This window comes from Ochotona princeps, chromosome 16 (assembly GCF_030435755.1).
Source record: "Ochotona princeps isolate mOchPri1 chromosome 16, mOchPri1.hap1, whole genome shotgun sequence".
Taxonomy (NCBI): Eukaryota; Metazoa; Chordata; class Mammalia; order Lagomorpha; family Ochotonidae; genus Ochotona; species Ochotona princeps.
The window spans coordinates 47,119,746-47,134,573 of NC_080847.1; the positions used below are offsets into that span (position 1 = coordinate 47,119,746).

Genomic DNA, 14,828 nt, shown 5'->3' on the forward strand with positions numbered 1-14,828 from the left:
ACAAGGGTCGTCCAAGATCCCAAGGGATGGGGCAGAATGTGGGCAGCGCCGCCGACTGCTCGGATTTCTCTCCTGGCCGAGCCCAGCGAAGTTGCCTACAGTGCGGCCCTCGGGAGTCCGAGGTCTCTCCCCGGAGGCCCGACGGCGTGGGCGCACAGCGAGCCGCGGGCTCCCTCCCAGGCAGCCGCTTTCCCAAGCCTCGGGCCGGCTCGCAGCTGCCTGCCCCGGCCTCCGCGCCCCTTCGGGCTCCCGGCGCCGCGCGGACACCGCGGCTCCGCCGCCGCCACTCCCCCCACATTCCAGAGGCCGCAGTGCCGTCTCCTTCCTCGCATTCCTGCCCCCGCAAAGGAGTCCCTCCGCCGGCCCGTCCCCCCGCGCGCTGCGGTCGCCGAGAGCAGGGGGCGCGGCCCGGCGCCTCGGAGCGCACATTCCTCCGCCGCGCGCGCCACTGGCCGCAGCGCCGACGTCCCCTCGGCTCGCGCGTGGCCCGCGCAGCGACCCCGGCCGGCCGCCGGCCCCGCCCCGCCCCGCGCCCAGGGGTCCCGGGGCGGGCTCCGGGCTTCGGGCGGACGATGCGGCGGCGCGGCCGGAGCGGCGGCGGGAAGCGGAGGCGGAGGTGACGCGCTAGGGCCGGCGGGCCGGGCCATGCAGCGCTCCCGGGCGGCCGCGGACGAGGCGGCCTTGCTCCTGGCCGGGCTGGCCCTGCGGGAGTCGGAGCCTGGCGGCGACTCTCCGGCCCGCGGGCGGCGGGGGCCGAGGCCGGGGCTGGGAGACGAGGCGGCGCCGGCGCTGGGCCGCAGAGGAAAGGGCGGCGGCGGCGGCGGCCCCGAGGCTGGCGCGGACAGGGGCCCGCCGCGCGCGGCCGTCCCGGAGCTCAGCGCGCAGCCGGCGAGCAGCCCGCGGGCCAGCCTGGCGGGCTCCGACGGCGGTGGCGGTGGCGGTGGCGGCGGCAGCAGCGCGCGCTCCAGCGGCATCAGCCTGGGCTACGATCAGCGCCACGGTAGCCCGCGCTCTGGTCGCTCGGACCTGCGTCTCGGCCCCGGACCGCCGTCGGGGGGCAGCGCCCGCTCCAGTGTGTCCAGCCTCGGCTCCCGCGGCTCTGCGGGCGCCTATGCCGATCTACTGTTGCCCAGCGCTTGCCCCGCGCCGGCGCGCTCCCCGGAGCCCACGGGACCAGCCCCCTTCCTTCTGCCTTCGGTGCCGCTGCCCGCGAGCCGGGAAGGCGGCCCGTGCGCGGCCGAGCGGCGGCTGGAGGCGCTTACCTGGGAGCTGGAGCGGGCGCTGGAAGCGCGCACGGCACGGGACTACTTTGGTGAGTGAGCTCGGGTGTGCCAGAGGGGCTTGACAAGACCACGAAGGCTAGGCGGCTGGCATCGGGTCCCTGGCGTAGAGGTTCACCCTGTCCCCAACTAGAATCTGAGCGAGCCGCCTCTGACCATTTCTCCTGGTTCCCTGGCACCTGCCTCTGCTCATCCTGCCCAGCGTGGCTGCGAGGTCAGCGGAGATACTCCCCACCCCCGCGCACCTGGGCCCAACAGTGCACAGGCACCCCCTCCCCCGGGGACCATACTGCTCCCGGGTTTTGATGGTGGAGCCAGTGAGATAGGACCCAGCCGGCACACGAGGCCACCCTTGCCATGCCAAGCGCCTAGGATATGGGGTAAAGGAATTCTGCTTCCCGCGCGCGTTTGTAAAGCGCTCCAGCCTTCACAGCCCTCCCTCCCCCCGCCCCGCTTTCCCAGTCCAGCTTTGGCCCCTGGCCTCTCGTCTTTTGGATGACCCTGAGCGGGGGCTTCCCCCTAACCTCCCAAACGGCTGGCAGGGCTCCTGGCCCTGGACGTGGGGCAAGTACTTTCTTGGGCGCATTCCATCCTGCCCTGAGCTAATGGGGCTCAGGCAGAGGGGTGTAAGGTTGGTCTAGTTTTTCCAGGGGGCGGTAGTCCCAGGGCCTGGGTGTGGGGAATGTTTGGGTGTGTATGTGTGTGTTGGGGGAGGGGTTTTGGCCTGCTTTGTGGGATGGGGACCCCTCCCATGGCGGGTGTACGTTTGTGGTTTGGTCAGGCTAGTGGCTGCCGTCAGCGGGGCCTGCGACATGGAGGTAGATGACTTAAGCACCGTTGCCTGTCCTGGCAGGCAGGTGCGGAGAGCAGACGCTGGGCTGTGTTCTGAAGGGAGCGATTTCCAGTGCCAGTGAGCTCTGCCAGGACACTATGAGAGCAGCCATGGTGCCCAGGCAGGTGACGGGAAGGGGCTGATGAGAAGAGATCCTAGTGGAGGTTGTGGTAGAAGAGGAGGAGGAGGTCTGTACGGACCCTTGGAGCCACGAGGGATGTGCCCAGAGTGGTGAATGAGACTTGGGTGTTTATTTCAGTAATATCCGCCCTGTTTGTCAAAGTGTGGGCACTTCTGCTTGGAGGGATGTGATGGTGCTGAGATCAGGCATCTGTGAGGTGTAGCAGTAGTCATTTTTTTTTTTTTTGCTCAGTGGAGGTACCAGGTGAGGCTATCAGTAGGTGGCCTCCCACTGGGCCGCCCTCCTCTCCAGATGGCCTCCTGCTGTGCTCATTCCCGTGCCATTCACGATGTCCTGGGAACATACCCCTCCCGGCCCCGGGAACCCCATCTCTGCATCCCCCCTTCCCAGAGGGGGCCACTCCCGGTATTTGCTTCTGACCCCGGCCTCTTCCCACCTTGGTTGCCCTGAGTTTGCAGCAGCAGTCCTGTCCTGCCGTGGTGCCAGGCTGTGGCGGGCTCTGAGGAAGCCATGGGGCGCCCCCAGGCAGATGGGGTATCTACTCTTGTCTGAGCTTTGGGGAAGAGGGCTTCCCATTTACTCTCAGCACAGCCTCTCTCTCTCCTCGGCCCCCGGCCTTGCGTTCTGCCCCACTCACGGTACCGAGGTCAGCTGGTGCAGCCGTCTCCAGCAACTTCCTCCCTCGAGCCCCTATCCAGCTGACTCCTCTGCCCCCTGAGAGGAGGAGGGTCCTTCTGTCCCGTCTCAGCTTTTCCTCTTCCCTCAGTTTGCCCTCACGGTGGCCCTTCTGCTTCTAAACCTGCAGGCATCTCCCATTACAGACACAAGATGAAGCCTGAGCTCCCGGCCCTGAAGTCGCCGGCCTCGGCCCTTCCTGCTCAGGCCCTTCCACATGTATCGTGTCTACTCTCATTGGGCCAGCCCCTGCTCCTGCCCAGGCCACCAGGAGGCCCCAGCCCCGGGCCCACTCTTGCCCAGGCCACCGGGAGGCCCCAGCCCCGGGCCCACTCTTGCCCAGGCCACCGGGAGGCCCCAGCCCCGGGCCCACTCTTGCCCAGGCCACCGGGAGGCCCCAGCCCCGGGCCCACTCTTGCCCAGGCCACCGGGAGGCCCCAGCCCCGGGCCCACTCTTGCCCAGGCCCACTCTTGCCCCGGGCCCACTCTTGCCCAGGCCCACTCTTGCCCAGGCCCACTCTTGCCCCGGGCCCTGGGGGCCTAGTCTGGACTTGATGCATCTGCCTTTTGCTGTGGTGTAAAGCTGCCTATCCCACTGCTTTAGCTCAGGCTCTCCTCCTCCAGCATGTTGCTGTCATGGTGCTGCAGGCATGTAAGCTAGAGAAAACCCAAACCCAGGCATGGTGGCAGCTGGCCTTGCACACTCTCCCATCTGATAAGGTTGGGCAGCAGTGAAGGTGTGAGGGTAGAGGTATTTCCCCTCTTTGTATTTATTTGATAGGTGGAATGAGAGGGGGTTTACCTCCCCAGTGCCTGTAGGAACCAGGATTGGGCCAGGCCAAAACAAGGAGCCTGGGACTCCAGCCCTGTGGGTGGCAGGGCCTCAGGCGCTCCTGCTGTCATGGCGGCGCTGCGCGGGGTATGGGTGTCCCACGGATGCACTTTAGGAAGGTCAGTCTGGTTGCAGGTTGGGGGGTGGGACCCTGCGTGGAGGACCCACAGCATCCTGTTTGCAGGAGGATGGTGTGAGGAGGGAGGAGGTTGAGGGAGAGGACAGATTTGATGTTCCACGAAGAGCGCTGTACCTGCGGTTTGTGACCCAAGAGACTTTGGGTAAGAGCAGGTTGGAGGGGCCTTTGGCACTCTTTCCAGAGCCTTCCTGGATATGGATCAGTGTCTGAGGGTGAGATCTGAGCAAAGCCAAGACCTTAGCACCCAAGCCAGTGAGGGGCAGGGAGAGGGGGAGACTGGGCAAAGCCATGTCCACACTTGGAGCCTGGCAGGACAGGGTTTGCCTCCACTTTTATGTTAGTAATGAATTTCAGTCCCCCCCCTTTTTTTTTTTTTTAAGATTTTTTATTGGAAAGACAGATTTACAGAGAGGAGAGACAGAAAGATCTTCCATCTGCTGGCTCATTTCCCAAGAGGCCGCGACAGCTGGAGCTGAACTGATCCAAAGCCAGGAGCTTCTTACTGAGTCTCCCACACGGGTGCAACATCCCAAGGCTATGGCCCATCCTCTGCTGCTTTCCCAGGCCACGAGCAGGGAGCTGGATGGGAAGTGGAGCAGCCATGATCTGAACTGGAATATGGGATGCCAGCACTTGCAGGATAAGGATTAACTAGTTGAGCCATCATACTGGTTCTGAATTTCAGCCTTTAGGGTATTACAAACATGTCTGGGTTTCTGTCTTTTTCTGGAGTGATTAGAATCTCTGGCGTGCCTGGGAGCTGTCTGCAGAGCCCCCTCCGGCAGCCAGCTCTCTGCGCTCCCATGCTCCCCAGGCCACCCTGCCTGTCCTGCTGGGTTTTGAGGGCCTCTGAGCTGTCCTCCCCCACCCCCACTGGGAGGCTCCCATGGTGCAGGGGAGCACCCAGCTGAGCTGTGAACCAAGGAGCGGCTCCAGAAAACCATATAGGTGGTATTTTGGAAACGAGAGAGGAGGTGGGCTGCTCTGGCAGGAGAAACATGCGGACGTGTGCAGCTGTGCCCGGGTGTGGGAGGACCAGGCGTCCACTCTGAGGAGAGGGCGGGCTGTGCTGGCTCATGGAGAAAGCTACAGACGCTCAGCCATGGCTCGAAGCGGAGAAGTCCAGTAGAAAGCAAGAAAGCAGTGGGGAGGGTCATGACTTGGAGGGCCACCTATGAAGGGGACCTGTGACGTTCGGGCTGGCTGCATCTCCGGAAAGTTTAGCCAGGGAATGTCCTAGAACCAGAGCCAGGGCTTGTTGTGGTGTTACCGGTCACTCCCTCTCACCTCCGCATCTGCCTAGCACCTGTCGCACCCCATATAAGATCCTATACCCCAGGGGTGGGCAGGTGTTTGGCCTCCTGGTTAAGTCACCTGCTTCCCCCATCAGAGCCCTTGAGACCTCCGTGGCTCCTCAGTGACGCTGTTTGCATACTCCAGGAAGCAGGACTGTGATGGCTTCTGTAGTTTGGTTCCTGCCACACACACGGGAGAACCTGGGTTGAGTTCCTGGCTCCCAGCGCAGCCTCAGCAGTATACGGGGAGTGAGTGGTAGACAGGAGCGCTGGCCCTGTCACATCGAGATAGAAAAAATCAGCATCATCACACACCCGGCTCCATTTACACCAGCCTCACGGCTGTCTGGAGCGGACATTTGCGTTTGGTCTGTGGCTGCAGTAGGCAGGGACTTCTGGAATGCAGGCCCCTGAGGGTGGGGACCTGGGCCCACAGTGGACTGGCCAGCGCCCAGCCGGCAGCCGGGTGGCCAGTGTCGGTGTCGCTGCTGCCCACACGGAGGCACGTGGGGGTACAGCCAGGGAAAGGGTGGCTGGCGAGGGCTGGTGGCTGCTCCCGTGTGCTTGCCGTGCTGTCTGGGCCAGAAGAGATGTGGTTTATGTTCTGAAGAACAGGACTTGAAGAAAGCATTTTCCTGCTGTTTGAGGGCAGGTCACCAGTAAAGGGGCTTAGGACAGCTTTCTGTATTATTTTTTTTAAATGTTTATCTATTAGAATTACAGAGATGAACACAGCGCAGTAGCCTGGCAGCTAAAGGCCTTGCCTTGCATGCACTAGGATCCCACATGGGCGCCAGTTTGTGTGCCGCCCCGCTTCCCATCCAGCTCCCTGCTTGTGGCCTGGGAAAGCAGTCAAGGATGGGCCAAAGCCTTAGGACCCTGCACCCACATGGGAGACCTAGAAGAAACTCCAGGCTCCTGGCTTTGTACTGGCCCAGCTCCGGCCCTTGTGATCAGTTGGGGAGTGAATCTGAGGACAGAAGATCTTCCTCTCTGTCTCTCCTCCTCTCTATAGATCTGACTTTGCAATAAAAATAATTTTTTTGGTAAGAATTACAGAGATGAGAGACAGAGAATTTTGCATCTGGTGCATTCCCTAACTGGCTACTGTGGCTGGGGCTGAGCTGATCTTAAGCCAGGCAATTCTTTGGAGTCTCCCACGTGGGTGCAGGGGCCCATGGCTTTGGGCCATGTGCTGCTGCTTTTCTAGGCATGTTAGCAGGGAGCTGGATCAGCTGTGGAGCTGGGACTTGAACTGGTACCAGTGCTGGCATTATAGCTGGTGGGTTCATCCACTGTGTTGGCCCTTTAGAACAGTTTTCTAGGTATGAACATGAGAACACTTCAGAACATTTCAGGGAACATGTAGTTCAGAGGTAAAGTTGGGGTGAGTGTGGGTGCTGCAGGAAAGATGCGCTGGGGATGTGCATCTGGAGGGAGCTGCGGGAGACCTGGCTCTGCTCCCTGTGAGCTCCCGGAGAGGCAGCAGTGACAGCGCAGTTCCTCTGGCCCCTGTTCCCTGCAGTGCAAGGCCCAGCTGGAGTCCCCAGCTCCCAGCTTTAGTGTGGCCAGCCCAGGTCGCTGTGCGGGCTCATGGAGAGTGAACCAGCTGGGGCAGATCTCTGTCGATTTGCTTTTCAAAAAAAAAAAAAAAAGGTTAAATTGATTTTGGAGCAAAATCTCAAAGTCCACGCCTATTTTTTTCATAATATACACTTTCTGGTCACTTTTTGAAGAGCCCTCGTGGGCATGCAGTTGAGCATGTTTGCAGCGTAACGAGCTTCCTGTAATTGGCCTAGTGCGATATTGTGTATTCCAATAGCTGATGCACAGTTCCTGTTCCTGCTGACCATGTCCTCAACACCCTCAGATACCCAATGACAAACCCGAAGTCGCAGGTACCCTGGAGGGAGTTTAATGTGCCATCTGGCAGAGGCAGTGCCAGCCCTAGGCATGGCATGTGTGCCTGGCATCTGCAGTCTGTGGTGCTAACCCCCGCCCTCTCCTGCTGCTTGTTCCTAGGCATTTGCATCAAGTGTGGTCTTGGCATCTATGGAGCGCGGCAGGCGTGCCAGGCCATGGGGAGCCTGTACCACACTGACTGCTTCACCTGTGACTCCTGTGGTAGGTGACCACCCCACCACGAGCCCTTAACACACCTGGCATCATAGGCCCAGGCTGGCACAGGGCTTGCTGATCAGTCTGCCTGTGCAGACGGCTGGGGGCTCCCTTCCTTCTTGGGCCTGACCTCTTTGGGAGACCCTGGGAACCCTGGGAACCCTGTGGGAGATCTGCCTTTAACGTGGATGGGGCCAGCAGGGGGCGCCAGGGAACTACAGAAAAGCCCCTTTCAGGTCCCCAGCTGGTCTGTGCTGGGCACTGCTGTCCCTCGGCTCCTGGGTTGGGGATGAGCCTGTAAGGACTTCTGTCCGGGTCTATGGGGACCTCTGTTCAGGTACACACGGGGTTGGGATTTCAACTATATTGTAATTTAACCAAGAAAAAGTGAAAAAGTAACCCAAATCCGAATATTTCAGTAAGTGCACTCTGAATTTTTCCCTTGCTGCTGCAAGCCTGGCCTCTCGGCAGGCATGTGCTGTTGATGGAGAGCACACACATTGTGCTACGCCACCCCCCGCCCCCCTAAGTGGCACCTGCCACCGGCACACACACTATGCTCCGCCGCCCCCCGCCCCCCTAAGTGGCACCTGCCACCGGCACACACACTATGCTCCGCCGCCCCCCCGCCCCCCTAAGTGGCACCTGCCACCGGCACACACACTATGCTCCGCCGCCCCCCCGCCCCCGTAAGCCACACCTGCCACCGGCACACACACTATGCTCCGCCGCCCGCCCCGCCCCGTAAGCCACACCTGCCACCGGCTAACTCCTCCTCGCAGAGAAGCAGGCACTGCCATCTTCTGTGAGATATGTGTATGTCCGCCGTCACAGTGCCTGCCCTCCCATTCCAAGGCTGGGTTAGGACCCTAGACCAAGTTCACGTTCCTGCCACTGTTAGTATTATGACGTGCAGGGCGGGAAGCACGTGAAATCCCACCCCTGTTCTGTCCAGGGCATCACTGGTCCCAAGAGCTCTGCACCCTCGTGCTGCCCAGCTCTGTTCATTCCCTGCGGGTGCCTCCGTGCCAGGTGGGCCATCGAGTCCCCGCTGAGCCAGCTGCCCCTGGGTGGGAGACGGGTGCCCTGGAAGTATTGATGTTGGAAATCTGTTGAAGTTTATGTTGAGAATGCATCTCTTTGGGGAATTTTTCTCTTTTTATTATTATTATTATTTTATTTGAAAGGCAGAATGACAGGAGGGAGAAGGGGAGAGAGAAAGAGAGACCAACTGGTCCACTTTCCAGATAGCCACAATGGCTAGGGCTGGGCCAGGTTAAGGTCAGGAGCTTCTTCCTAGTCTTCCACAAGGATGTAGGGGCCTTCTGCTCCCTTCTCAGGCCATTAGCAGGGAGCTGAATTAGAGGCAGAGAAACTGGTCTTGAACCAGTGCCCACATGGAATGTTGGCAGTGGTTTAACTCACTGCACCACAGCACTGGCCCCTTCCTGGTCTTTGTTCTTAAACACTCTAGAAACTTCCGTATTGCCCCGTTTCCATTGCCCATCCTACCTGCCCAACCTGTACGCTGACTTCTATCCCTGTAGGTTAATGCTGCCTGTTCTAGAATGTTCTAAATGTGTTCACGGAGTCTGTGCTCCGTGGTGGCTGGCTCGTTTTCCTGCTGTGTTGCTGCAAGCATCAGCAGCTTGCTCCTTGCCCTTGTGGGCTTCAGGTGCCTCAGGTGGACTTGCCACCATTTGCTTGTCCACTTGCACGTGCCGGTTGGCGGCTGGAGCCGAGAGGGAGCTGCGAGCATTCTGGCAGAGTTCATTTTGTGGACGTGTGTTTTCATTTCTCTTGAGTAAATTCCAAGGAGTGGAATTTCTGGGTCATAGGGTAAGTGTATGTTTAACTTTATAAGAAACTGCCAGACTCTTATCCAGAAGGGGGTGTGCCATTTCACATTCCCAGCGGGCATGTGAGAAGGTTGGGTTATCCTACATGTTTCCCAACGGTTCGTATTTTAGTCTCTTTAATTTTAGCCGCTGTAATAGCTGAACAGGGTCTCGTGGTTTTCGTCAGCTTTTCCCTGGTGACTCGGGAGGACACTTGTGTTTGCTCCTTAACCCTGTGTACTCACATATCTTTTGTCTAGTCAAATCCAGGCTTTTCCCCATTTTTTAAACTGGGGGCGTCACCTTTTAATTATTGAGGTTCAGGAGCCTACCTATAGCCCCACATACACGTGTGATTTTTCACAACATACGTTTTCCCTACAAACCTTTTGAAGTACCCTCATGTGTTCCTAGTACAACAGATTCTTTGTCAAGGGGCACGGTGGGTTAATCCTGTGCCTTTCGCATCAGCATCCCATATGGGCACCGGTTCACATCTTGGCTGCTCTACTCCCTGTCCAGTTTCTTGCTAATGCCTGGGAAAGCAGCAAAGCGTGGCCCAAGTCCTAGGATCCTGCACCCACGTGGAAGACCTAGAAAAAGCTCCTGGTTCCTGGCTTTGGATCAACCCAGCTCCAGCCATTACATCCATTTGGGGAGAGAACCAGCAGGTAGAAGATCTCTCTCTGTCTCTGTAACTCTGTCTTTCCAATAAAAATAAATCTTAACAACAACAACAGATCTTTGTCAGGTCTGTGTTCTGTGAATGTGCCCCTGGTGTGGCCTTTGAAGTATTTCTCATGGTACCTTCTGCTGAGAAATCCTAGTGACGAGGCTCAGTGTATCAGTGTCTTCACAGGTACTGCTTTCTGTGACTTAGCACAACCTTTTATCTTCCTCGAGTCCTGTCGCTTGTCTCCTGTGCTTTCTTCTAGAAGCTTTAGATTTCAGCCTTTTATGTCTGGTAATCCCTTTTATACTAGTTTTTGTGAGGGAAGGAGTTTTCTTCCCCCAAAGTAAATCCCGTTGTTCCCGCACACCATCCTGAGATGCCAGCTTCCTTGCAAGTCTGTGACATGGTCAGGGGTTTCTTTTCTTTCTTTCTTTTTTAAATATTTATTTATTTTTATTGGAAAGGCAGATACGCAGAGAGGAGGAAAGACAGGAAGATCCTTCATCTGTTGATTCACTCCCCAAGTGACCACAACGGGCTGGAGCTGAGCCGATCAGGAGCCAGGAGCTTCATCCGGGTCTCCCACGTGGGTGCAAGGGCCCGAGCACTTGGCGCATGCTCTGTTGCTTTCCCAGGCACAGGAAGGGAGCTGGATGGGAAGTGGAGCAGCTGGTACTGGAAGCAGCACTCAGCTATTTCCATCTGACAGGAAATGTGTGTGTGCCTTGACATCTGCTGCCCAAGCTCGTAGCTTGCTAGGCAGAGGGTTCTGTCTCCTTGCCTTCTGAAATATATATTGTTACTTTAAATGCCTCACCCACCTCTCCTCTGCCAGGGAGGGCAGAAGCCAGGCTTTTTTTTTTTTTCTCCCTTGCAGGGAGACGGCTCCGTGGGAAGGCCTTCTACAACGTAGGGGACAAAGTGTACTGCCAGGAGGACTTCCTGGTGAGTCTGCGCCCCTGCCCGAGGGAGTGGCCCGGGCACCCTCCTCCTGACTCGCCATGGAGGCTGAGACCAAGAGGCAGGTGCTGGTGGGGCAGGCAGCACCCCCTCGGTCACACACCTCCTTGGATCCCGTGTCCCCTCCCAGTACTCCGGCTTCCAGCAGACAGCTGACAAGTGCAGCGTGTGTGGACACCTCATCATGGAGATGGTGAGCTCCTCCCTGCCTCATGGCCCCTCACTGCTGCTGGGGGGTTGTGGGGGACACAGCCGCCCTCCAGGGCTGACCCTCAGGGGCCTCCACCCCCAGATCCTGCAGGCGCTTGGCAAGTCCTACCACCCGGGCTGCTTCCGGTGCTCTGTGTGCAACGAGTGCCTGGATGGGGTGCCCTTCACCGTGGACGTGCAGAACAATATCTACTGTGTCAGAGACTATCACACGTGAGTGGCCGCGGCCTCTGGGACTAGCGTCCCAGTCCTCCATTGCGGCTGTTGTGCCCCTCCCCTCCTGCTTGGGACAGGGTGGAGCGCTCTGCCTGGAGCATCCCGTCCCGCAGCCCTCCCCCCAGGGGCTTCAGCCCAAGCACCTTTTGCCCTGCGGCCCCTGCTTTTGCCTGCCTGCTGCCCTCCTCTTCACGGTGGGCACTTCCTGCCTGCCTTACCCTACCTGGCCCTCTCAACCCGTCACTTCTAGTTTCCTTTGTTCCTACAGGGTTTTTGCGCCAAAATGTGCCTCTTGTGCCCGTCCTATCCTCCCTGCACAGGTAGGAACCAGCCCTGGGCAGAGCCTGTGGGAACAGGTGGTCCTGGCGGCATGGGGAACATGGGGGCTCCTGCTGCCCGGCTCACTCACCTCCCCCACTTTCCAAGGCCCCTCCTGGGTCCACTCAGCTGTTCCAGCCTCAGGGAAGGGTGGGGCAGGTGAGGGTGCAGCCGTGTCCTGGGTACCCTGGGTCTCCCACACTGACTCTGCCCATGGCCTTTGTGCCTCATCAAGCAAGGCCTGACTGAGGACCCTTGAGTCCCAAGAAGTGCAGATAACACAGATGCGCCCATGGGCTCCTGTGCTGCCCTCAGAGGCATGTGTGGGCATGCGCGTTGTGTGTGCCTCCCAACACCCTTCCAGGACTCCCAGGACTCCCAGGGTGTGAATGTGCGGTTCTCTCAAGTCAGCCCGCGGGCTGGCACCTGTGACCCGTGTCTCCCTGCAGGGCTGTGAGACGACCATCCGTGTGGTGTCCATGGACAGGGACTATCACGTGGAGTGTTACCACTGTGAGGTGAGTCCCGGGAGCCTGCCAGGACTGCTGACCCTCCTCCCCCTCCTCGCTCCCCTTCCTTTCCCAAAGGGACCTCTCTCCTCTCAGCCCTTACTCCAATACCAACTCTCCCATACAGGAAGCACTGGGGAACTGAGTTCCCACAGTCAGGGATGGTGTGGCCTCTGGGTGCTGCCTGCCCTGAACTGGGGTTGAGGGAGTGCATAGGGCATGTTGGGAGCCCGGGACATAAAGGGTGGCTCTCTGGAGGAGGTGACAATGAAGTGAAGATGTTGAATCCTGGGGAGGCAGAGGGAAGGGCCTTCCTGGGCCGAGAAGCAGGATGTCCAGGTGCGGGGGGTGTGACATGCAGCTCTGTGTCCCTGGCAGGGTTGGCAGGACGCATCTAGGTCGGAGTGCTCTGTGGAGATTGTGCTGATGGAGCAAGGGCACATGGTCCCTGCCCTCTGGCACTGGGCACCAGGCACTGGGCACCAGGCACTGGGCCTCCCAGGCTCTCTAGGTCCCACTGGGCTCTGCAGGGCAGCCTAGTAAACCCCTCCAGATAGAAAATGGTGTATTCCTTCTCTCAAAGATTTTGTGGGTTTTTTTTGAAAGATTTATTTATCTGTGTATCTGAAAGGGAAAAGACAGAAAGAAAGATCTTCCATCCGCTGGTTCACTCCCCACGTGGGTGCAGGAGCCAGAAGTTTCTTCCGGGTCTCCCACATGGACGCAAGGGCCTAGGCACTTAGGCCATCTCCCACCACCTTCCCAGGCACATTAGCTGGGAGCTGGATCTGAAGCGGAGCAGCTGGGATTTCAGGTGGCAGGTAGACCTGGGTTGCCGGGCTATATCCTCAGAGATGACTGACCCGCCTTGGTTCCATCCTGGGGTTGAGACTTGCGTTCAGCCCTTGTGCTTGTTGCTGAAGGTGGGAAGGGGGATGTGAGTCCTGCCGCTGCCGTGATGGGAGCTCCACCAGGGGTGTGCAGAGGACAGACAGCAGGAGCTGGGTCAGTGAAGGAGGTCCTCCAGGGAGCAATCTGTGAGCTGGAGGGCCTGGCGGGGAAAGGGCACGGGTTTTCAGGGGACACAGGGAGTCTGAGAATTGATCAAGAAGGGAGCAGGAAAAGCAACAGGCATGCTGGGTGCTGGAGTGGGAACCCTTGAGACTGCCTGGGTCTTGGGGAGAGGGTGGGCAGGGCAGCAGGTGTGGGAGGAGCCTCTCCTTGGGCGTCAGTGGCCTCAGTGTCCAGGGACTGTGGTGGCCCCTCAGGGAGGCCAGACACACTCCCTGCATGGGAGCTGGGGTCTCCAGGCCACCTCGCCCCACCCCTGTGTGGCAGGCACAGCTGCAGGGCGCTGTCAGAGGCCCAGGACCTTGCAGCAGCCCGGCTCTGTGTGCATGCAGCCTGGGACAGCTGTAGGTCAGGAGAGTGAAGCTGCCTGGTTCAGAGCCCCCGTGTCATGGTAGTGCTGACCTCAGAGTAGCCAAGCTCCTCGCCTGGTTCCTGACGCCACTTAGGTCCAACATCCCTGCCTGCATGCTCCCTCGTGAGCCTGGCAAGTATTTCTTGGGCACTGACCAAAGGACTCCCATCTGGGGTGCTCCCCTCCATTGTGCCCCCCCACGTCATGTTGGGACATTCCGCTCCCTGGGGAACAGGGGAGCAGTTGCTTTGGCTGCTTTCCTGCCTGGCCCCCTGCAGACACCAGCCCAGTGTGTACCCCTGGGCCCTGCTTCCTTCCTTGAGTGGGCAAACCCTGCTGTCATCATCCCTCACCGTGTCCAGGGACCTATGAGAACCCAGTCCCCAACATCCATGTGCCCTGATTGGTCCTATCTGGCCTGCAGATGCCAGCTCAGTGAATGTCCCTGACCCATTCCTTGGGGAGTGGGCAATGCCTGCCATTGTCTCTCACTGTACCCAGGACCTGTGAGTGCCCGTCCTGGCCCCCGCATCCCCGGATTGGTCTGCCTGGCCCCAGTGCTCACGTGCCCAGGTTGGTCTGCCCATGTCTCACCCAGAGCCTCCTGGCTGTGTTCTTGCCTAGGACTGCGGGCTGCAGCTGAGTGGGGAAGATGGACGCCGCTGCTACCCCCTGGAGGGCCACCTGCTGTGCCGCCGCTGCCACCTGCGGCGCCTCCGGCCCGGCCCACTGCCCTCACCTGCCGTGCACGTCACTCAGCTCTGAGCGCCCGTGGCCGTGGAGGGTGGGCTGGACAGGGTGGGAGGGCCCATGTCAAAGTTAGGGCAGGCCTGGCTGCCTCCACCCTGCACTGCCCACCCCCTGCTGCCCTGCCCCTAGCTGCTGTCCCATCCGCAGGGGCCGGTCCCCCGCGCTGAAGCTATGCCTATTTATTCACCAGTTGTGCCTCCTCAAGTTGCTTCCTCCGGGGCCCTGCTGTCTCCCCCACCCCATCACTGACTCTCCTTTCTGAGACCCCCGCCCCTGCTGCACCCCTGGGACCCTGGATGGGGGTGGCCTGGAAGGCAGGGTTGGCGTGTAGCACGTGTGTGTGCGCGTGTGATATCGACTGACTGTTGTGCTGTGTTTGGCTGGGGTCACAGGAGGGAGCGGGGTGGCTGCCGGGGGGTCCTGATGTGTATCTACAGCCGAGGCTCCCGTCCCTGCCCACACCCTGGTTTGCGGCTGTGCCTCCCCAGTCGCCCACGGAATTCCTGCGCGTACCAGGTGCTGGGCTTCACGACGAAAGGATAGGATTTGACTTAAATTAAGTTTTTTCCTCTGAGGAGATTTTCATCTTCTTTACAAGAATATAGTTTTCTTCTAAAC

The 14,828-nt window shown here is 59.5% G+C and overlaps 2 protein-coding genes across 2 annotated transcripts in view; one reads left to right on the forward strand and one right to left on the reverse strand.

Moving 5' to 3' along the window:
- The window catches only part of LOC131482289 (major allergen I polypeptide chain 1-like), a 117,668-nt gene that overhangs the window by 93,960 nt on the left and 8,880 nt on the right, over nt 1–14,828 (reverse strand). The gene's annotated exons all lie outside the window — the stretch shown is intronic.
- WTIP (WT1 interacting protein) lies at nt 457–14,508 on the forward strand. The gene is made up of 8 exons (XM_004595119.2): nt 457–1,312; nt 7,218–7,319; nt 10,702–10,769; nt 10,915–10,977; nt 11,077–11,207; nt 11,479–11,530; nt 11,978–12,046; nt 14,085–14,508. Exons 1-8 carry the CDS (start codon nt 646–648, stop codon nt 14,223–14,225), a joined length of 1,293 nt encoding a protein of 430 aa, XP_004595176.2. The 5' UTR covers nt 457–645; the 3' UTR covers nt 14,226–14,508.

Bases quoted from the DNA above. Each gene is read 5' to 3' on its own strand.
- WTIP (XM_004595119.2), top strand. From the start codon at position 646: ATGCAGCGCTCCCGGGCGGCCGCGGACGAGGCGGCCTTGCTCCTGGCC. The intron at 10,770-10,914 runs GTGAGTCTGCGC...GTCCCCTCCCAG, and splicing joins ACTGCCAGGAGGACTTCCTG to TACTCCGGCTTCCAGCAGAC. The intron at 12,047-14,084 runs GTGAGTCCCGGG...GTTCTTGCCTAG, and splicing joins TGGAGTGTTACCACTGTGAG to GACTGCGGGCTGCAGCTGAG.